This window comes from Cuculus canorus, chromosome 2 (assembly GCF_017976375.1).
Source record: "Cuculus canorus isolate bCucCan1 chromosome 2, bCucCan1.pri, whole genome shotgun sequence".
In the NCBI taxonomy this organism is placed as follows: domain Eukaryota; kingdom Metazoa; phylum Chordata; class Aves; order Cuculiformes; family Cuculidae; genus Cuculus; species Cuculus canorus.
The window spans coordinates 98,273,042-98,297,016 of NC_071402.1; the positions used below are offsets into that span (position 1 = coordinate 98,273,042).

The following is a 23,975-nucleotide window of genomic DNA, read 5'->3' on the forward strand; positions in this document are numbered from 1 at the left end:
GAAAGTGGCTCCTGGAGTGGCTAGGGACCTTTCCTTTATGCAAGTAATTTACTAGGCAGTATATTTACTCCTTAAGAACTATTTAGTAGGTACTTGTTTGTCTCGACCTCATACAGAGAGAAATCTTGTACTAGACTGTATGTAAGCTATGCCTTAATGGCTAAGGTTATTGCAATTCACAGACTTGCCGTTCATTCCAGTGTGCTCCAAATCAGATGGAAGATTCACACCTACTACTACAAGCTTAGAATGAGAGTATGAGGTTGTTTATCATACAGATCATTAGAAGAGGCAAGGAAATTTTTGGAGACTTCCATACTTTAGGAGTTCAGTCATTCTTGCAGAAACATTTAAAGCAAATTTATCAGAGTATAACTGGTCATATATGTCACCAAATATTTGAGGTGAAAGTTTTCTGAGTCTCTAGGAAGAAAAAGAAAGCATATCTTAAACTGCAATACCAGAAAACATTTCTACTGCTATTATCACCCATTAAAGTTTATTTGCCCAATGTAATTGGTCCAGTAGGGAGCTTCGGAATATAGGAATAAAAAGATACCTTTCTAAAAAGTATGCTGCTGAAAGCTGAAGCAATAATGATTTACTTCCAAACCATCAGGTCCTAATATTTAAGCTCCAAACATGCGTTGCATCCAAAATGGCAATGGCAACTTAGGCTGCCCTTACAGCTTTTGCATAGCTGCTAGGTTGACAGGCTAATCCCCTATAAAAGTATTCAATATATAACTAGTAAAGTCTTATACTGCTTTTTCTAAAAGTTGACTCCTTACCCATTCCTGATATTTACTTATATTGTTGATACCTATGCTCAAGCTCTCACACACTCCAAACAGTCCATTAAACTAAGTTCTCTGATCCAGTCTGCAGCATTCAGGTCTCAGTGACCCACGCTTTACTGGAACCAGTCACAAAGCATTTGCTAAGCAGAAAGCAGCCCTTTATGACAGTCCCAGGTGTGCCCAATTATTTAGTTGTTCTTGCAAGCTGATGAAACCATTAATTTTGATGTAGGCTTCTCAGAAGGCCGTCGTGTTATTACATGCAGCCCATTCACCGCACCTCTGAAAAAACAAGCAACCTGAGAGATGTTAAAGACTCATTTATTATTTGAGGGACTGTATTTCTGCCAATAACAGATACTATGGCATCAGCTTTCAAGTCTGTCTTCTGGCTTACTCTCTTAAGGAGCCACTAATATTTCTGGCAGACTTCTGTGCCCTAACAAGTCAGCCCTGTTCTGAAATGAGCAAACTGCAGGGGACTGTAAGATGGGACCAGCTTGGGCAGAGGCTTAATCTTTTCTACCTAAACATGGCCTAAACCAGAACAAAATACAAACATGCTGTTTTGCTAAGCATATTTAAACCAAATGTATTTCCTATATTAAAAGGTGAAAAGAACAGATTAGCAAGTGTAATATTTGCAATAGTCTTCAAGTTACTATCTTGTATTGTTTAGAACAACTTTTATCTGACCAGTGCTAAACTATTTAGGGTTATGAAAAGAGCTACATATTCTAAAGCAAGCCACATAATTTCAATACACAAAAGCATACACTAACAAAAGACCAAGTGCTCAGCCACTGTAAACCAATTTAGTTCCTTTGAAGTACGTGAAGGTATACCAAACCACCCCACCAGAAGACTTGATCCAGGATTTAATTAAAGAACACATGGGTTTGTTCCTATTTTGTTTGAAGGAGGTACCACAATGTAGCAGTGTCTGAAATAGCCTGACCACTCTGGCATGGCAGAGTTATAGTTTAACAAAAATGCATTCTTGGGTGAAATTTTGTGCTTACATTGAGAGACCAGCATCACTTTATTTTCTTTTAATTTCACCAGCTACATTTTCAGCTGATTTAAATCAGCACTTTGCCATTTATGTCAACAATTGTAACCAGATTTACATTAATCAATGATCTGGCTCCATTATGATTTTATCTTTAAATTTCACGAATTTTCAGTTTGTTTGAAGAGATGCATTCAAGGACAGCCTCCACATCCTACTGACAAATGTTGCCAACATGTTTTGATAAGATACTCCTCTCAGGTATTACACCACAACATAGAACAGCAATGTAAAGTGTTTCCATGGGGGAAGAGAAAGCACTTGTATCAGTTGAAACTCAGAGGAGACTAAGTAAGGTGAAAGCAATCAATCGAGTGAGAATCTGCAAGGCAAGAAGACACAGCTGGAAATACCCTATGGGATCTTAGACATTCAAAACCACCATAATTTTTACCTTTATATTCTACAAAGAGTTTGTTATTTCCCACAGCATCCCTTATACCAGCAGCAGTGTGGATATTTCATAGAATCATAGAATGGTTTGGGTTGGAAGGGACCTTCAAAATCAGCTAGTTCAAACACCCCTGCCATGGGCAGGGCCACCTCCCACCAGATCAGGCTGCCCAAGACCCCATCCAATCTGGCCTTGAACACCTCCAGGCATAGGGCATTCACAGCTTCTCCGGGCAACCTCTTCCAGTGCCTCACCACCCTCATCATGAAGAATTTCTTCTTTACGTACATGTATATTTCTCGGAGAGGAGTTCCTACCTGTAAAATAACTTGGTAATGCACCTTGCAGTCTGGGACAAACAAGTAGCTAAACTCAACACAGGCTGGGTACTAGGACTGGAGATCAATCTGCAGTGTTTGAGCTCTCTGTAAACACTCAAATTTCAGAATACTATCTACAGAGTCTCTTAGAACCCAGCTTTCATCTTCAGCTGTAACTCGCTGCACTTGAATTTGTGTTGCTGAATGTTAGCTGCACCTGAATGCTTCCTAACATCCCTTTGAAAACACAAAGCCAACATGCAGATCAGCATTTAACTGAAATATGGTAAAAAAATCCACACTCACTTTATATGCTTTATAGCATTCTATAAGTTTTCCCCTTGCACTGAAAAATATGCTTAATATGTACAAAAATTAACAAACAGACAAAACACTTGACAAACACATACAACACATAACACAATCTCCTTTAGGTACTTACATCTTCCACTGTTGACTGTTGGCAAAAACAAAGCAAAATGCAATGATCAGCAGCCAAACCATTACCTTAGGTATAGTATCATACACACATATATGAAAAATACTTTTTGTAAGAAAACCATTTTGAATTAGTGTGCACATACCCACATGTGTATACATGTATATGCTACATCTATGCATACATATATACATCAATTTAATATAATTCTCATACAAAAATGTATATTATGTTCATGGGTACCTGACCAAACAAAAGACAGACGATTAACTAAAAATATGTTATCCCTTTTTAGAACATTATGGATGGGCTTAGCACTCATGAGAATATTTGCTCATGCCATGCTTCTAACTCAAAAGCAATGTTACCTTGGGAATAGAGCATTACATAAATGGCATTACAGGGAAACCATCACTGACAACAGCTATTCGTGTAAGGACTCTGAGGAGCCCACATATTGGTTTGAAATACATAGATTCACTTCTTTTTTTAGTCATGTGTTAACCAGTAAGAGGGAAAAGCCATAATCCCTTAAACGAAGATATAGCAAAATGATGTGAGTTTGTTTCGGTTGGTGTGAACCTATTTACTGATCCCCATACATAAACGTTTTGCTTCTACAAATGCCACATTATGCTTTTCACACTTTCTATTCAAATAACAAGTGGAAAGTGAAACAGACCCAGCAAACTAACGAGCCTCCTGTTGGCTACTCTGGACTTGGAAGACGCGTATGACACTTCAGAGAATTGGTTCATGAATATTAGACAAGCATATATTTAATTAAAGAGTATTTTAATCATCTTCTGAACACACTATGCTGCATATTTAGCTTCTAAAAAAACAGCTTCCATGCACTTGAGAATAGTTTGAAATAGAAATGTGCCATTCTTAGCTTGTCTTTTCTCTCCTCTGTATATTAAATAATTAGAGATGCTAAATACAGAGGTCTGACAGCGCCTACACAGGCTGCCATGAAGACACAGGCTAGTTATCCATAGCTAAAAAATGGTATGACTACCCGATTTATTTGCTTTTCTTACCAGAAGTGCCCTCCAACTGCCAGATTTACAGGTCTACATTTATTATAGCAGTAAACCAGTAAAAAAAACATAACAGCCCTGAACCAGATGCTCTGTGCTGGTTTGATTTATATAGGTTTAAGAGTCAGCCTTTCTTGTTGCTGTATTAACATACATAGTTTTGGGTGGCTACGAACACCTCACTCATTACTCACGTCACTTTATAACTAACCTTTCAGAGTTTAAGATATTTCAACATAATGTCACATTCCAAATTTATCAGCTCATGCAATGAGCCATGGCTTTGCCAGTTTGTTACAATGGCCTGTTTGTTAATCAATGTGCCCAGGAAAATTGAGAACAAATATTTGCATTCCCCTAGGGTAGAACTGGGGTCAAAAGAACCAAAAGCCCATTTAGACACACCATCACCATCCTGTGATGTCAAAGAAAGGAATTTTCAAGGTTCAGTGATCAAAAGCAAATTAGAAAGATAAGTTTCCTGAAGCTATTACAACACAGGAAACATCTTAACTATTTCATAGAAACACAACTTTTTTTAAGTAGGCATTTTTATACACTTTGATGAAAGATGCAGATTCAAACTCATAGAGCTTCTCGGTCAAAGAAAACAGTTTCAGTTACTCTATGCAGTAATTAACCTGGATAATCTATGTTTCCCTGGCTACTGGGCATTACCAGATGGTACACTGCAAACAGCCTTGAGCAAGAGACTACTAGCCTTTCTACTGATATGGATACAAAGCACCATTCAAACTGCTATTAACTGATCACATTTCCGAACTTACATAAATACGTCACAGCACCACAGCAGTACACAAACTTATCGGCCCACATAAAGTACAGATGAGTTGGAAATGAACTACAACGGAACAAGGTGACGTACTGATTCAGGGAACCTTCTAGACTGCAAGGCTCCTACAAAATTCCCAAAGTGCTGAAAGCCACTATGTTCATCCCCAAGGTGTATCACTCTCCTTTTCAGCCATTCCATCTAGCTAAGCCCTGGAAAGAATAATGTTTTACCCAAGATCTGTCATAGTTATGGGACACTGAGCTAGTGGTCAGATCTTCAGCTGGGATAAATCAGACAGCGGCATGGCCTTATCTGCCCAGGCACCTAGACTGTGCAGTGTTCCAAAATAGATCACTCATATGTTGCTTCTCAATTGCAAGAATAGCTCCTGTTTCTTCTCCAAGTTATGTGATGCTATACCCTACACCGCTTACAACACACACAACAATGGAATCAGTAATGTAGATTTTATTCAAGCAATATAGATCCTAACACATTTCTGTCACCAAGACAGTACTGCCAATTCTGACCATTTTTGCCTCTCCTAATTTGTGTATTTTCCCCAGATCTCTCAGACTCATTTAAACCAAAAGCAAATTCTGGCCTTTGTAGATGGTCAGAAGGGCCTGAACCTGTGAACAGTGACAGCTGAAGAACAAAAAATCAATGTCCCAAATATTTTTTTCACATTATTTTTAATCAAAAGTAAAAGTTGTTAACAATTCCAGAAAGTCAATTTAGCATGCAGCAACAAGTTTTAATGAGACTAACATGCCTCATTAAAAGCTTCAGTACTGGCACCTCTTCTCCTCCTCCCAGCCTCTCCACAGACCAGAAAGAGCAGGTACTCCACAGAACAAGGCAGACTTTTTATTAAAGGCATAGACCAGCTTTCAAATTCCATATCAAGCTCAATACAGAAATGAAATCTCCAGTGGCATGAACCTAAGCCTCTACAAGTCTTTCTGTTGCTCCAAAATCCACTAAATCCATCTGTAAGCAACCTGTTAATTAAAATATTCAGGATTACAAGAGTCAGGTATACAGAACTATGTAAAGAGAAATTTTATTAATACACAGGCCGAAATAGAAAAAAGGACACAGCTTGTGTTTTAACTGAATGTCTGGTCAGTTCTTCTCCAATTCCTCCTGGTATTAGATTATGAACACTCATGAAGAATCTGTTTTGAATGTCTTGTTGTGCTAATTATGTTACCAGGATACTAAATACCAAACAATGACATATAAAACTTAACTATTAAGGATGTTGCTCAGGATATTAAAGAAGTATATCACATTTTTTTATCTTTGCTTTTTGATTTATTCCTTAAACTACACCTACAGGAGAAGTACTAATTACTTCAGCATCAGAAAATTAGAAATTCCTTACTTAGTCTGTAATGCCAGCAGTAGAAAAAATAAAACTGGTCAGACATGGAAAAGCAAGAGGGTTTCATTTTGAATATTGGCAGAAGAACATTAAGTGGACCTTTATAAACAAGTTGTTTCCAGATACACAAATATTCTCTCTGCAGCAATTTTAAGTACCGCAAATTGTGGTAGTTTCTTTCTAATTCTTAAGAAAGAATTAAGAAATAATATCCTGTGAGGATAGACTATTTGGACATCAAATGGCTGTGATTTACACATGCTGGAATAGTTCATAACATCTTTTAGGACATTCTCTTACCCTCACAAAACTATCCCCTGTGCAGAGAAAATATTAATAAAACATTTCAAATTGACAATTAAAAGGAATCAAGAGTCTACTCTTTGAAAAACGACTTTTTTCCCATGATTAGACATGTACATTATTTGTCAGATATGATAAAGAAAAGATTTTAAATAGATAATAATTACTTGGATTTTTCATGAGAATGTGCTTGAAAAAATAAGCAAGTATGTTAGGAACAAGGTATATCTGCATAAATATAACAAAATCACTTGTGAAATCAAGACAGCATTGTAAAATTCCATACCTCAATTTTTACAAATTAATCCCATCATTGCTAACAGATGAGTGGTGACTCCATTGTCTACCAACAAAGATGCACTTAAAGGACCCAGAAGAAACTATTGTGATAAATTATACTAAACCTATCAAATTTTAAAATATGGAGGAACAGAGGGTAACAGAGACATGCCAGTGCCTCAAAATACTTTTCCAGTAAGATCTGATACTTTTTTTGAAAATTCTGATGGTAAGTTCAGATCTACTGTGCCTCAAGCACTGTATTTTCCACCCCACATGCTCCTGACATGGTGTCTGCCTCTTCTGTCAGCACTGGACAAGTAGGGAGCCTTTCCTGGCACCAAGAGTACAGTGGCTGACTGACCTAGGCTGTGACCTGCCAATTAACTATGTCTAGCCCACCAGATCCCAAATCAGGAGTGGCAATCTAATGATGTGCTGCAGCTGGAGATCACCAGCAGAAGACATGTTCTACCAGTCACAGCTTCATTCTGCAGCCATGCTTCATCACAGTAACAGACACACTCTGTGAAGCCCACTAGCAAGCAAAAGTGCTCTGCTACATGTCCAAGCACAGGTCTGTATCATCCAGCGTGGAACCAACATGAAGACTGATGGTCACTGGATCAGAAAAAGAAATTAAGAAGTTCCAAAACATTCAAGGAGTCATTCAAATCCTTGTAATTGCCAATTGTTCTACTAAAGAGTGTGTTCTGGTTTGCATGAATATGAAAATATTCAAGATTATATGCAAACAAAAGTTTTGAGGAATCTTTACTAATATTCTGAAGAATTATAAGTAAAAACATTAATTATTTCATTCTACAAATACTTGTCTAAATGTGGCCACACCTAAACCACTTGATAGAAGAAGCTGCAGTTGAAATAAAAGTTACAGAACAATAAAATACATCTGCATAAGACAAGGGAAAAAAGTGATTAATCACTAGAAAAAAGTGGCCAGAACACTACTACTACATAAAAAGCAACAGAACTGCAGAAGGGTACTCAGGCTGAACATTGGAGAAACCTGGAGCTGCAAAAGGTAAGACAAGACAAGATGGGTGGTGGGCAGCGTCCACTAGTGCATCCCTTACATCAAAGCCCCTGACCCTCATCATTGAATCCAACAGTCCAACAGCTACTTGTAATGCTAAATGACAGCACTCCAGAATGGACCCACTCAAATAAAATGGGTAAAGCAACCCTTCCTCAACCACCCACGTGCTTGCTTACCAAACAACCAGCTTGTACTTACAATGTCTGTTGCCATGCTACCCTACAGCAACCCCAGTTGATGGGTAATAATGTTATAAACACACTGTAAATAGGCAAATGGCAAAAAAAAATCATGGACCACAATGTTTTCACTGGTGAAACATCATCGAAAATAGCAGTGAGCCTAAGGAAAGGAGTCTATATCATCCATGCCTCTACAGTATAGAGCTAACTTTTATGTGACTTATGTAAAGGAAGACATGTAAGTAAAGTTTTCTTAAATAACTTTTTAAATGCTTTTCTAGAATTTAAATCAGTAAAAAAAGTCCAATTGGAACACAAGTGACAATGAACCAGCAGCACAAGCACTATGTCCTAGAAGCCCAGCAGAAAAAGAGAAGTGCAGACAAAAAAAGTCAATGTTTTTACCACGTAAGAAAATCCATCTGGTATCAGCCAAGGGCAAATCTATCTATATGGTCAGTAAAGCAGCTTAATGCAGGCCTACTATGAACTTCTCCTAATAGATGCTGTTTCATACAGACACTATAACCTTCCTTTTTTCTTTTTGCTGCAAGAGACTGGTTCTTCAATATTAAAATACATCTTTTCACAGGTGCCTGCAGTTCTTTGCTTTTTCTATAACACACTGCAAAATCTGTTTAGTTCATTCCATTCAAAAACCTGCTGGTAATAAGTCAAAGAAAGGCAGTTTCAGCTGAACACATTGAGCTTCTTGACCATACTTTCCCAGAATTCCTCCTGACAGCTGTAGAGAACACACAGAGAACACATGTGCTTCTTTAGCTCCAAATGTGTCAGGCAAGGCAAAGCACACCTTACAGCAACACAACCATGGGACTTCAGCAGATCTAGCTAAATCTGAGCCACAGCATAACAAAGAGAACCAATACTGCTCTCATCAGGGACAGAGCCCATTCTCAAACGTTGAATTTCAGCACCTAGCTGGATGAGTTCTCAGAATTCCCCAAGATACAGAATTTTCCTTAGTGGCTTGATGGTGGGGTTTTTTTGTTGTTTTGGTTTTTTTTTTTGCTTTCCCCTCCTGTCTCAAACACCTTTTTTATAAAATCAGACTCACATAATTCACTAAAGAACATAAACCTATTTCTGATGGACTACTTATTTTGTCTCGCCACTCCATGAGAAAAGTAAGAAGATAATTTAGTAAGAAATTAATGCTTTATGATTCCCACTTATTCTTCTTTCTGAATGTAGGTCACCATGTTTTGAACATGATTTTTTTCTTGTTTAAGTCTAGTTTGACACACATTTTCTAGTTATATGCAAATTCAAAGTAATTGAGATGCTGCCTTCAAAGAACAACATTAATGTACTCCCCAAAGCAGATGTCAAACATTTGACAGTTTAACTAATATGAAACAAAACCTATAGCTGCATACAAATACACAACGTGTAATTCTGAAACACTCTTTCTGTGCCACCTCTTTAAAGGTTTCACATCTTTGGTATATGGCACTATACAAGTACAGAAAAACTGCCATCACCACCAGGCCAATATGTGCTTCCCAAACTTGGCCTCGGAGAAGCCAGCTTTAATAGCTCCAAGACCACCTCCTTCCATGGGCAACAAAAAATCATGCACCAATTCCGAACACACCACCAGCAATCAGGAGTCTTGTGGCACAAGGGCATTTATTGCTGTGATTGCTCTTCCTTGAGGCCATGGTCAGTGCAAGACCAGCTGCCAGGTGAGAAATATGAGAGGTAGTCGCCAAAAGCACATTTAAGTCTTAGCTGCCTCCAGTCTCTGGCCAACAGCAGCACTACTGAGGTCATGAGAATGGGCTGGTGTCCAGAGCATTAGCGTGGGTGCCCTGACCAATTATATTAAGTCCTAAAAACATTTGGGGCTTGAGCAAGCAGAAGGAGGAAAGGAAGGAAGCACATAGGAGAGAGGAAGGGAGGGAGAGACAAAAAAATGGTGGAGATAATGGAGGAAAGCCAGTTAGTACTTCAGCATCAGCACAAAAAGAGTGATAATTGCCCCAGGAAAGATCAATCTGAAAACCCACCTTAATGTTAGCTTGGAGTTCTCTATGAGGCCATCAGCGAGCTTTTAATTCAACACCTAGCACATTGGTCCTTGATCTGCAGCCCACAAAGCTGCAGTGAGCTAAATAATCAATAAAATAATTTTACTCCATGGTAATCTTCTCACTAAAGTCATTGGGACGATTCACAAATTACACCTTGTTGTGCTAGCAGGACTGAGCCATAAATTACTTTCTTTAGCAATGCTGCCATTCACACATACGCTGATATTGTTTTGTTCTTCTGATGAAACAAACAGGGAGGATTTTATGTCTGAAATTCAATCTAAAGTAATGTCTTATGAAAGCAAAATACTCTTGTGGGTTATCATCAAAGACTGCTACAGGGCTGCGTGGAAAATTGGATGTTTTTGTTTGCTGATGCAAATCCAGCAGAATCATAGAGAACAAAAACATAACAATACTGTTGCCCTCTCGATCCTAAAAGACATCTAGGTTTTTGATTTCCAAGTGAACGTCTGAATAAAAGTAAAAACGGGACTTGCTTCCTTATATCATTATAACGAATATATTTAGACATTAAAACTTCTGTTACTAATCACTTCAAAGTTCATTCCTAAATTATTACAGCATGAAAACAATTTTGTTATTCACAAGCCCACACAAAAATCTGTAGACTATTAATATTACCTTTTTATGACTCCTCTCCCCAAATTAATCAATCACAAAGTTAAAGTCAAGATGGGGAATTAAGCTTTCCACAGAAACCATGGAGATTGCAAACATAAGTCAATTAGGAAGAAAGGAAGTTGAAATAATGGATGGTTTATACCAGTTTACTTTAAATCCCTGAGAGATAGCCTGAAGTGTTAAGATACATACAATAAGCACCGACTCCAGAAGAAATAACAGAAAACTCTCTTACCCATGTCTTACCCAACATGCAGCTGTAAGTAAAAACCCCACAACTTCTACAACTACACAGAATTTCTGTTATATTGAGGATCTCTAAGGATTTGTGGCAAAAATATTAGCCTTAAAAACAGCCTTAAAGTAGCAAGCCTGTGATTGTCCTGCTATCTGGCAGCCATCGGAGATTTGGTTAAGATCGTTCAATGATGACAACTGTCTTCCCAGCAAAGGGCATAAAGAATTAGTCACACCACGCATCATTAATGGCAGTGACAACAGTGAATGCATATCACCGCATTTTTAGAGATAATTAGAAGCAAATTTTCTCAAATTCTCTTTTTCTCATCCTGGCTCTGTAAGAAAAACTATTTTTAACCTAAATAGAGTCATAGCATAAAATACACTGATATTCAGATGTTCAGAAAAAATAGTAGATTGGTCAACATCCAGAGGCGGGTTTTGTGGTTCAGACCTATGTTTTATGTGTTGAAGGTTCAGGCAAGTGCAATACTGCTACTGTACAAACATTTCACCTCCCCTCAAAATTATAATCTCTTATTTAGATCACAATTAAAAGTCAGATAATTTATTTAGTTCACTGCCTGTGCACTCAGCAAGTAACTTGATAAGAAGAGACTCAGGACTGGAAAAAGAAAATGCTGGAGGTCAGAATGGAATTTGCAAATAAGAGACATGGGAAGACACTGCACATACAAAGGTGTGCTGCTCAGACTTATATACATGTCAACAAGAGATTATAAGTCTGCTGCTTCATCAGCATTTAACTAATTTTCCCTATTTTTTAAAATTGTTTTCTTTCCTTTGTAAAAAAGACACAGACAATAGGGAGATGTGAATGGCTACAGAAAAACAATGAAACGATTATATCTCTACAATGTGTAAATAAAAAAACTGGGAAAAAAATCCAAGTTGGAGTAAATTTATATTGTAGTTTATTAAATCTCTGACTTGAATCTGATGTTCCTATTGATTGTGCCCATTTGAATGAAAAACATATGGATTACAAAGTTCTGACCAATTATGAAAAGCAGGTATCATATTTCATAGCCTCTCAATAAGAAGTATGTGAGTATCACAGCAAATTTATCATGGCACTAAGACCTCAATTTTGAGGGTCTTCTAGTACAAGATGCCCCATTGTCTGAAGACACTTGCTACAGAAACCATTATATAACTGGAAACATGGCATGAGAGCATAAGGTGAAAGACATGGAAAAATTAGTAAGCTGGTGTTTTTTGCCAGGCAGAAGCTGTAATTTAATTGTCTCCTGAGAATTATTGCTATCTCCGTTCAGAAGAAAACGGTAAAATCCATGTAGAGTCAAACTCACAAAACTCCATAGATAGTGTTTTCTAAAGCCCGCAGTTATTTCCTCAAGCTATAGCATAGCACTATTCAAGAGAAACAAGCAAGTTTGGAGAATTAGACTATAACTAATTAACTGCATGTTTACTTCTTTAATATTTTGGATATACTACCTCATTATTGACTTCAGCAGGTTTTTTCTTTGTTTCACCAATGTCGAAATAGCTGTGAAAGGAAAAGAGTATTGATTATTTACAGCAGTATCTAGATTACATAACACAAATATTTCTACTTCTTCATGCATGAAGCTTTTAAAATTTAACATGCATCAAAAGAGCATAAAAAGTAACTAATTCAACATTTTATTGCAGGACTGTAAACATAAATCTGCAAGCTAGCCCCCCAGGGTAATACAAAAGACAGGGGAGAACCATCTATCTACCTCCAAGTCACTGGTGATTAGAACATACCGCCAGTAACCCCCATGTTAGAAAGCAGCTCACATACTGCTGTGAGGTGGATCCATAAATCTTAGCACAATATCAACATACCAGAGTTTTCAAAGTCATCTTCTTGCCTCTTGTTTTTTCACAGTAAGCCTCTAACAGATTTAAAGCTTTCCTCTATATCCAAGTTTAACCCAGGGCATCAGCTAAAGTTTAAAAGAACTGAGTTTTAACAGGATACAGACACATCTGAACACTGCATATCCTGGTTTCATATGGCTATAATGAACCAGCAGCATCTTCAAAGTTATTTTTTGAATAAACAAAACACAAGCCTCGACTGGAGAAGAGAAGAACACCATCTATTTGAACAATATGTCTATCAGAGCACATATTCCCACAAAAACGCAGCATCCACAAAAAGTTATTAGTTAAAAAACACAGTGATGGGCTAGCCACAAGTTGCCTTTCCAAAGAAAGGCATTTAAATAAGCCTTCAAGCATGAGTAATCAATAGAGCAACAAACAGGCAACGGTTCAAATATACAGACTACGCTAACTCCTTTTCCTTGTCAACACTGGGAGAGAAAAGCTCTTCTCAAGAACACAGCTCTCAGTAGCTGCTGGCACTACAAGATCTTTATAGTTTTTAGTGCTGTGGAATGAGAAACCTTTGTGGGCGGTTATAATTGGGTAGAGCAGTACCTGTCAGCACTTTCTGCCAAGAGCTAAACATGAGAACAAGGATGGTCGGGGCCCCTATTCTGTGCCAGGAGCATCTAATCCAGCAATAACTGATCAGCATTTGTCAGTTATTCCTATCCCAACTTTCAGTGGGAAACCACAGGTGTTTTTCCAGACTAGAAGACCCTACCTGAAAAAGGCAGGTTTACCTGATGGCAAGCAATAGTACAGGCTCACCAAAAGAGCTCAAAGCCCACAGTACATCTGCAGTTCTCCAGTAATGTCATGCTCCGTAGTTAATGACTGGGATAAGATTTGCCAGAGGAAACTTTTTTGCCTGCCAAAAGTTGAGAATTCATGAGATCTGAATGAAAGTGTAGGAAAAAAAAAATAAAAGAGAGAGAGGAAAAGAATTCATTCATTCTTTGAAAGAATAAGAATCATTTGTCAAGGCACCACAGAACGGTGACAAGGATTTTGAGACTTCAATGTGTGGGGACAATAAGACACAGCAATGCTTCCAGGCAATGCTAGAAAGCACCCATCCATGTTTTGGAAAAGGCAAATATATCAATGTAGGAAAACAATGTCCAAGCCACATGTTTAACAACAAACTGTTGCAAGCTTCTCCATGTAAAAAGAAATGAGTTCTCTTGAGATTAAAAAATAAGAAGTTTTAAAGTCTATCTAACCAACACCAAATAAATGCACCAGACAAAACAGTTTCAACAGCCTATAACAACAGCTGCTAACTGTGGTTCTTGTTTTCTGGGCATGTGTGAATTATTTTGAGAAGAACTAAGAAAATCAACAAAGAGAAGCAAATACAGAGACAAAGGCCTAAAATCACTTCATGCAGAGCTCTGGGCATTCAGTTATCAAATTTGAGGGATTTACAAATCTGAAAAGGTCTAAACAGAGCCAAAGGCTTTTCCTGGGGTAAGAGCACCCAAACAAATCTCAGACCAAAAACTTTACAAAAGCACTCCCACTGCTAAGAAAACAGGAATACTTTCACCCAGTGACTGTCCAAAGCAATGGTAGAACTACAGTGTGTTTCAAGTGACACTGCTGGAGAGAGGACAATCTACCAGTGATTAATGAGAACAGATACAAGAAAATGGGCAAAGGAAGGAGGAGGGCAGAGTAGCATGCTGGGGAAAAAAAAAAAAAAAAAAAAAAAAAAAAAAAACAACAAAACCTAAAAATCAAAATCAGCTATATTTTATGGAAATTCCCAATATTAGTTAATAATTCTTCCTTGAAGGAAAAAGCCTACAGATTTTTCTAAAAGCAGAATTTTGAAATGCTGATTTTTCTGTTTAAAATATTACATATATCAGCAATTTATATTGACTATATACATTCAGAAGTATCTATCTTAATATGTTAAGATTCAGGGCTTGGAATGGCAGAGGTTCACATGCTAAAGGTGTGCGTAGTTTAATCTAGAATTAACTGCAGACAGGGAAGAAAAAGCTTCAGTTCTCAGTATAAGGCATCTGAGAAAAAACAAATGCACTGCTGAAAGTGTGACACTTCTAGCATCTGCTTCTCCTTGGGTACTCTCTCCTCTCACTACCTTCCCACACATTGCTGCCACAAGCCTCCATTTCAAAGTTCAACCCTGCATACTCTATCATAGCAATAAGTGTTTCCAACAAGTATCACTGCTAAAAAATTGTAACGTTTCCTGCCATCAGACCAGATGCAGGGCTTTTAGGGCAGATGTTCTGGTCTCCCATATCTGCAACTGCTTTATCTTTGCCTGTGACATATACACATATGCTCTTTTCTTTAATTCCTTCAATTCCTTCCAGAAAACCATTCCTTGCAATTAATCTTTTCTCTCCGCTGACCTTTCTGGCTAAGATGTCTCCCTAATTATCATTCTCTCTGCAAACCTGTTAAGAGCAAGATCAACATTAAGCCCTGCAGCCTATCTTAAATAATGCTTGTAAAAGCACTGCCAACATTTACAGCACTATATAAATAAATACTAATAGTGAAGAACTCCAACTCTGAATGCAGAAATGGAAAAGATCTTAAGTCATCCTGTTTAACCTCCCTACAGCATCGGACCATCACATACTACAAAGAGATATATAAAACATCCTTCTTTTACAAAGTCCTTTAGGTTAGCTTTTTGTAATGTATTTTCTTTGTTACCCTTTAAATACTTATGTAACTTTTTGCATGTTGCAAGCATAAAAGTCTGAAAAGCTCTCACCATAAAACACTAATGACAAAAATAAAATGCTTTTTCCCACCCAAAATCAATCTAGAGTGCCCAATTCTACACACAGTACTTACTTACTTTTAGCCTGTCTGTTAAACATAAAACACATTTAGGGAAGTGAAACACAATGTGCTGGCAACTAACAACCTTAAGCCATCCACCAACTTACAGGATTTAATACCAAAAAGATACAGTTGATCTTTCCTTGAAAGTTGAGCATTACATTTGAAACAGAAGAGAGTATGGAGGAAAAGGGGTTTATATTTAACCTGTCATACATCTTTCTCTCTAGCTTTACCACCGAAGCGCAAGAAGCTTCAGCTGATCTTCAGAAGCAGCCAGTGACAAAAATGGTAAGAATGCAGACAGAAAATCTGTCCTACAGAACCAAGATGAGTGAGGTCCTTTAAATCTGATAGTTTAGAACATAAATTCTCAACCACCCCCAGAAAAGGACTGTTAAATCTGAGATTTTTTTTTAATTCAACTTCGGGAAAAATGTCCACAATGACTTAACAAAATATATAACTATGTGATTAAGACCAAGGAATTCACCGCCAAAATTAAGACCTATTACTGATCACATGCAGAGCCACTTGGGAAATGCATCTAAAAGCCTAGATCTCCTCAACGTTATCCTCCCTTAAAAGTACCTTTCTTTTTCACTTGGGCCACAGTCTTCTAGTCCTCTTTGTGCAATGCCTAATAAAAGGGGTGGGGTGAGGGGTTCTCTGAAGTATTGCCATAGTACCAAACCCCAAGTGCCGATATTAAAGTTCCATATAAAACTTATGTTACTTTTTAGCCACTCACTTGAGTTTCTTGAAGGCTTCCCTGCCACCAGCCACATACTGTTCTCCACTCTGAAGCTCCTCCAGCTGCCGGATACGATGTCCAGCCCGGGGGGTATAGATGTTACGCACAGCTCCAAACGGTGCTTTCACCCCACCTGTCACCTCTTTCAGAAAAACCTCGAAGTTGGACACTTTCTTCTCATTGATGACAATGCGGCGCCCCGGGAAGAAAGGGTCCCCGTTGCGATACACCAGCACGCTCTTGACTGCTGGCTGCGAGAGCCACGACCCCTTTGTGCAAGGATTAGTCATGCTCGGTGGCTTCAGACCTCCTGCACAGCCCAAACCACCCGGGTGCCGCACTGCCTGCACCTGTTTACTCAGAAGAGAGTTTCTGCCTGAGCACCCTTCTTCCCTCTGCTCTGACAACTCCCTGCCAGGGGTGATGCTCCCACACCCACGCCAGGGCCCAGGGCACCCAGTCCCACCTCCAGGGAAACAGAGGAGGGATTAGAGCCTCCCCAGGGCTAGTGGCACAGCCCTGTTCAGCCTTTCAGGTGTGGCACCTCCTAGGCAACCAGCTCTCGTGGTTCCCTGGTGCCTGGGGAGGTTAACCCAGGAAAAAAAAAAATGCATCACACTGAAGGAGATCCCACTCAGCTAGGAAACGGGGTGCAGGGGACCCACGTACACCCAAGGTCTCCATCCTCCAGCATTGCCATCATGGAGAGGAGCTTGCCGTTACCACCCTGTTTCCTCCTGTTCCCTCAGGAAACTTTATCTCACACATGCCCAGCCTTCCCCCTGCCCGGCCTGGCAAGAGCCCACCAGGAGCCTGGCAGACCCAGAGCCCGAGCTGTGCCAGGGCCAGGAGCAGAGTAGGGATCAGGGCCAGGGGCCGGGGGCAAGGGCAGTGTAGGGGGCAGGGGCAGAGCAGGGGCTAGGAGCAGGGCAGGGCAGAGGGCAGGAACAGCACAGGGAGCAGGGGCAAGGACTGTGCAGGGGCAGGGACCGGGACAGCGCAGGATGCAGTGGTGGAGCCGGGATCAGAAACAAGGACAGCACAAGAGCAGTGTAGCAAAGGAGCCAGGGGCAGGGGCAGAGCAGGGGCTAGGAGCAGGACAGGGCAGAGGCCAGGGGCAAGGACTATGCAGGGCTCAGGGGCAAGAACAGCACAGGGGCCGGGGGCAAGGACCTTGCAGCGGCAGTGAGAAACAGGGATGTTGTGCACATCTGGCGAGCTGGTCTTGGGATTTGTTCCTAAATTGCCAATTGGACAGGTGCACCCTCTGCTGGGTGAAAAACTGGTTGGATAGCCGAGTCCAAAGAATGGTGGTGAATGGATTTAATCATTAATTTTTTTAAATCCAGCTGGAGGCCAGTTACAAGTGGTGTTCCCAGGGCTCAATGCCGGATCCAGTCCTGTTCAATGCCTTTATCAATGACCTGGATGAGGGGAGTGAGTGCACGCTTAGTGAGTTTGCAGATGACCCTAAGCTGGGAGGAAGTGTCAAACTGCTTGAGGGTAGGGAGGCTCTCCAAAGGGATCTGAACAGGATCGATCAATACGCTGAGACCAATGGCATGAGGTTCAACAAAGCCAAGTTATGGGACCTGCACTTGGGACACAACAGCCCCATGAAGCACTACAGGCCTGGAGGAAAACGGCTAGTAAGCTGCCTGGAGGAGAAAGACCTGGGGGTGTTGGTGAACAGCCAGCTGAACATGAGCCAGCAGTGTGCCCAGGTGGCCAAGAAGGCCAACAGCATCTTGGCTTGTATTAGAAATAGCGTTGGCCATCAGGAGTAGGGAAGTGACTCTCCCCTTGTACTCAGCACTGGTGAGGTGGCACCTCAAATCCTGTGTTTGGTTCTGGGCCCCTCACTACCAGAAGGAAGTCAAGGGGCTGAAGTGTGTCCAGAGAAGAGTGGTGAGCTGGTAAAGGGTCTGGAACACAAGCCTTATGAGAGGTTGCTGAGGGAACTGGGACTGTTTAGTCTGGAGAAGAGGAGGCTGAGGGGAGACCTTCTTGCTCTCTACAACTACCTGAAAGGAGGTTGTGGAGAGGAGGGAGCTGGCCTTTTCTCCCAAGGGACAAGGGGGAATGGACTCAAGCTCCACCAGGGGAGGTTCAGGCTGGACATCAGGAAAAAAATTTTCACAGAAAGGGTCACTGGGCACTGGAACAGGCTGCCCAGGGAGGTGCTTGAGTCACCTTCCCTGGAGGTGTTTAAGGGATGGGTGGACGAGGTGCTGAGGGGCATGGTGTTAGGAATGGTTGGACTCGATGAACCAGTGGGTCCTTTCCAACCTGGTGATTCTATGATTCTATACATCTACCTGAAAGGAGGCTGTAGCAAGGTTGGTACTGGTCTCCTCTCCCAAGTGACAAGTGACAGGATGAGAGGAAATGGTTTCAAGTTGTGCCAGAGGAGGTTTAGATTGAATATTAGGAAAAAATGTCTTTACCCAAAGAGCGGTCAAGCATTGGAAGAGGCTTCCCAGGGAAGTGGTGGAATCACCATTCCTGCAGGTGCTAAAAAAATGTGTAGACATGGCATTTCAGGACATGGTTTAGTAGCACAGTGGTGGTGGGCTAACAATTGCACTTGATCGTAGAGGTCTTTTCCGACCTTTACGATTCTGTGATTCTTTTACGACACCTTCCAGATCAAGGTTATGAAAATGTTAGGGAGCTGGCCTGGTGTGGAAGCAAGGGCCAGCGGCAGCTGCCACCAAAAGGACATTCCAACAGCATGAGTGACTGCTTCAGGCCCTCTGCCCTGGCTTCCTTTCCGTATTCCTTTGCTGTTTCTGATGTACGCTTTCTCCACCAGAGATTTAATTATTCGGTACCTGATTTTGCCTTTGATTCATTCATTATTAACCTCTAACGATTACCGCTGTGGGTGTAGGATGGTCCATGTGTGAAGGAAACAAACCACTAAAAAAATCACACGTACCATTATTTTTTCCATTCTTACTTTCCTTCTTATCAGTTATTAAAATTCCCACTTCAAAACACAATTTATGCTCCCACCTGTTGCCATTTGATGTTTACATCTGCAGCAGTTCAAAAATAAAGCTGGGTTAGGATCTTTGCAGGGAAAAAAAAAATATCACTGGTGTTGAAATGAAGCTCTTGGACTTGGATTAATTCCATATATGTATGAGCAATTGATTTTTTTTTTAATATGCCTGCTAACATGATGCCCTCTGAGTGCCTTTTTGAGGTGATAAATAAATGTTGCAGACACTGGGTGCTTTTCCTCCATCCTACCCTGTGAATGGGCAAAATCTGCCAGTAATGCAAACTAAACTGCACTACCCCAGTATCTGGGTAAGTTTATTTAGTTACTTGCATTCCTGAAATATTTAAAAGCTTTTCAGTACTCCTATCATTCTTTGGATGAGTGAGTCTGTTATAGTTTGTTCTCTTAAGAATCCTGAATCTCCCACAAGAGCTTATATTACTTCTGCTGAGCTGGCCCAAACCTGCAGTTCTGTCTGGACAAGTTTAGTTAATCAGACTCTGAGGTGACTTGCTGCACTAAAGCAAGCTCAAATTCAAAATACACCATGAAGAGTAGCCTGATAAGTCAGAATAATACACTTGGGCACCATTTCCTTTTAACAAAAATATGTCAACAGAATAAAACAGAAAAACAATAGACAAAAAATGTAAAATAACCCATTTGTGGTCCAAAGAACAAAAAAGTCAAATTGGGTTAAAGCTTCATTCTTTCCTAAGTCGATTTCTAGGATTCTATGTAGTAGGCATGATATAGCATACATAAAAAAATACATTAATATATATGTTAATGACCAGATTCAGCCTCTACCATCATCAAAAGATTCCCTTGGATTTCATGGATAAATATATCAGATCATTAAATCATCCTGATACCATTTTCATCTTAAGCTATTTTTAAAACTTCATAAACAAATGATGCACTTGAAGCTGCATTTTCCTTGCCAATTCTCAGCCAAACATCTCCAGACTGCTCAGTGTTTGGAAAGTAATTTCAGGTATTGCATTATCAGAACAGTAGATTTTATTAGAACCATTTTTAATTTTCATTTTAACTTAACTTTTATTAATTATTTAAAATTGTAAAACATCAACTAAACGTGCATCCTATGGGCTTATTCAATGAACAGATGAGTCTCTGATGTGCCCAAACAAATTCTAAGTACAAGTAAGTTTTCCTTGCTTGAAAACATTGTAGGCATGCTCGGGACATGACTGCTGGCTATAGTTTCTAATGCCATCTGCTTTGCTCTTTCCAGGAAGCTGCATAATCAAATACAGAGACTTTGATTCTACTGGATTTTTGTTACACCTTGGGTACAAGAAGCCATAAAAACTCAGAGAAAATAAAGCAGAGAATGCCTTAAATTCAACATGAATTCCTTTAAAAGCCCCTTTTCCCCAGTGACTGTCACAAGACTAAAACTGGTCTAGGCCTTCCTACCTGGAATAGTTTAGCATACAGTAATCATTGTTCTTCCAAATGGATTTCAAAATATGTAATGGAAGGAATTTTTCTTTCCTTTTATCTTACCTCCTCTGATGGGAAAGTTAGCCCCCTGCTGCGAGTTACAACGGGGCAGTTAACCATTACAAAAAAGCAGTTTCACGGTGAGGGAAGTCAAATATGCTGTTATTGGTTAATAGTTAAATTTCTCTACTTGCTGCTGTTTTTCTTCTAAATAATAGAGGGGAGAACCAAGCATATTACCATCCTCAAAATAGCAGTTTAACATCAGTCTATTGCCACCTGAAATGAAAATGTGTATTCAAAAATGCTTACGTATGAAACCAAAAAATGGTGACCTTCATACCTTCTGCAGTCAACTAGTGATGCATCAGCTATCTGCTGTTTTGTGCCAGATTCCATCACTTTTGGTGATCTTAGGCCTAATTTACCATCACACAATATCTTTCCATAGGAATAAGCCACTGACTATTTTACTCATGCATCCTTTTCAACACTTGTGCTTTTCCACAATACCACTGGTCTTTACCTATGGCCATGGTACTTACTATCAGCTTTGTGGTTTGCAGTAAAATATTTTTTCTGGTACCAGAGCATTGCTAGCCTTAAAGCAACCTAGAAGTGGGGGGCAAAATCTTTGTCTGAAACTGGGAGCACATTAGGAATCCTTTGAAAAATTACAACACAGAATTTCATTCACAGTTTAACTTTCACATAGCTAATACTTCTGCCTCTAAAGCCTTCACCTTTCAAATTCAGTTGCTTGCACATCTGCCCTCTATCCCTTTACTTGGGCTGCAATGGAATCTCACCATTTTCTTATTCTTAAGGCAACACCTTCAAATTCAGCATCTGAAAAGCAACTATGGCTGTCCAGCCGCTATGGGCTACAGAGCATACTATTTTATACAGCCTTCTCAGAATAAAACCTTTTATTTTTGTCAGTAATAGGAACAAAACCAAACCAAACCAGAGTGTTTCCAATATTGTATCAAGTCACCACTGCCTGAAAGCTAAGAAAATCTCGAACACTTCAGCCCATGATAGCAGGACCTTTATCCATGACAGTCTGAGCCTTCCAGCCTTTCCAGGGCCTGACGTCTTGTCCTCAGGTCCCCACAACTGTTTCAGTTTCTAAGGTATCTCCTATCACATTCTCAACAGTAATGAGGCAAGCTGATGAACCCACTGACACAACTGAGATAAATGCAAAGGGACACATAATGTCTTTATGATGGAGTAATGTTAGACCTCTCATCTTACTTGGGGTTGATGCATGAGACCAAGTCAGTCAGGTTGTGTGTCAGGATCACAAGATGGACCTGAGGTCATGTAACAAGCACATGCTGGAAGATGTGATGAGAACAGGGCCATGGGACAGTGACATAGCATCAAGCAGGGTCCCTCTTTATGCAGCAAAATGGCTTAAGCTCTGCCATGGCAGGACCAAGAATGATTTTGCAGCTTGTTGCAGGTCTCTGGCAACAAAACTCAGTGACAGCAAAACATGAGGTCATGAAGACAAGAACATGTCATAGTGCTGAAGAAAAGACTGACAGCATGGACAGGAGAGATAAGGGAAAAGTTTCTAAATGCAGAGAATGAAATTCAGCTCGTTCTATTGCACACAGTGCTGAGAATCACACTTAATATCTATATCTATGAGTAGCATATCTACAAACCAGACTAAGCAATAGCAGAACTTTATTCTTTTCTGTAATTCTGGGGTAACTGGACTGCCTGCATTGACAGTTTAAAGTACATAAACACTGAGAGGTTCAACTCTCTCACACACATACTAAGTTGAAGAAACAAAATATTGCAGTCGTAAATTTTAAAACTGATTTCATAGGAATTTAACTTTCTTATAAAATCGCCACACCAAAAACTCCTTAGAATACCATGATCAGTTGATTTTGCTAAAAAAAAAAAAAAAAAAAACCACGAAACAAAACCCCCAAACTTTAAACAATCAGAGTTTAAGCTACAGGACAGTTCTTTGCTAGCAGTATTCTGAGACAGCTGAAATCATAAACTGTTAAATAGGCAAAAAGGCTTTGGCAAATCCTTAAAGGCACATGAAGAAACAGTTCTCCATGGAAAAGCAAACTCCAGGTGGTTAGCTTAAGTAGGGAAAAAGTTCAAAACTATATTTCATCTGGTCTTGTACAGAGTAATGAAAGTGAAGTTACCCTTTCAAGGCAAAGATTTCTCAGTGTGTTAACACAGCTACCTTTGACCAAGGCACCCAAGATTATCAACTGAGTATTTCTGAGTCATTCCTATAAGAGAAATTATTCTAAATATGAATGTTGTATATTTTAAGTTTTCCATGGGGTCTTCCTTTTCTCTCTCTCTGTCCTTATACAGCTACAATCACCATCCACTACTCATCTACTGCCTGAAAGCAAACTTGTGGAGGTTTTTGTTAACTTTTTTTCGTTTATGGTGTTTGTTTTTCCAATGTGCTTCTGCGAGCATTTCTTTTAGGAGAAGAAACAGGTAGTAGGTTCAGGCACATGTTTGCATATAAACAGGATTGATTTGATGTATGAATCATACACAGGGAGATAATTTTTCTGTAGACAAACATCTATATGTCTTTCTAACATAGTTTTACCAAGAAGTTCTCTGAGCTTTTCTTCAGTAGAGTTCTACAAGGACTTCTCTGATGATACCTACAGTTTCCTTCTCTTTCTGTGCTTTTCTTTGATGTTTCTGCCCTTTCTCTGTCCAGCTCTAATCAGACCAGTCCTTCATGCCTGCACTGACATTTAGCCAGCAGTGGAACTAGTTGCTAATGTAATTCAACCTCACAAATAAATTGTATTTTGGATGGCAATTCCATGGCTTAGCAAACCTGTGCAGGAAGTATCCTCTCATTTTGGCTGAATGGACAATAGCCATCCTGCCTGTTTGTGTCAATGAGCTTCTTCAACAAACAGCAGATGAGCTTGACCCATTTTTTTTTTTTTTTATTAAAT

At 39.7% G+C, this 23,975-nt stretch overlaps 1 protein-coding gene across 1 annotated transcript in view; it reads right to left on the reverse strand.

Moving 5' to 3' along the window:
- DCDC2 (doublecortin domain containing 2) overlaps nucleotides 1-16,960 on the reverse strand; it is a 52,069-nt gene extending 35,109 nt beyond the window's left edge. The window contains exons 1-2 of the mRNA XM_009564169.2: nucleotides 16,512-16,960; nucleotides 12,503-12,554 (exon numbers count right to left, since the gene is read on the reverse strand). Coding sequence (XP_009562464.2) covers nucleotides 12,503-12,554; nucleotides 16,512-16,804 — 345 coding nt within the window. The 5' untranslated portion in view covers nucleotides 16,805-16,960. The remainder of the gene's footprint in view (nucleotides 1-12,502; nucleotides 12,555-16,511) is intronic.
- Nucleotides 16,961-23,975: the final 7,015 nt, after the last annotated feature.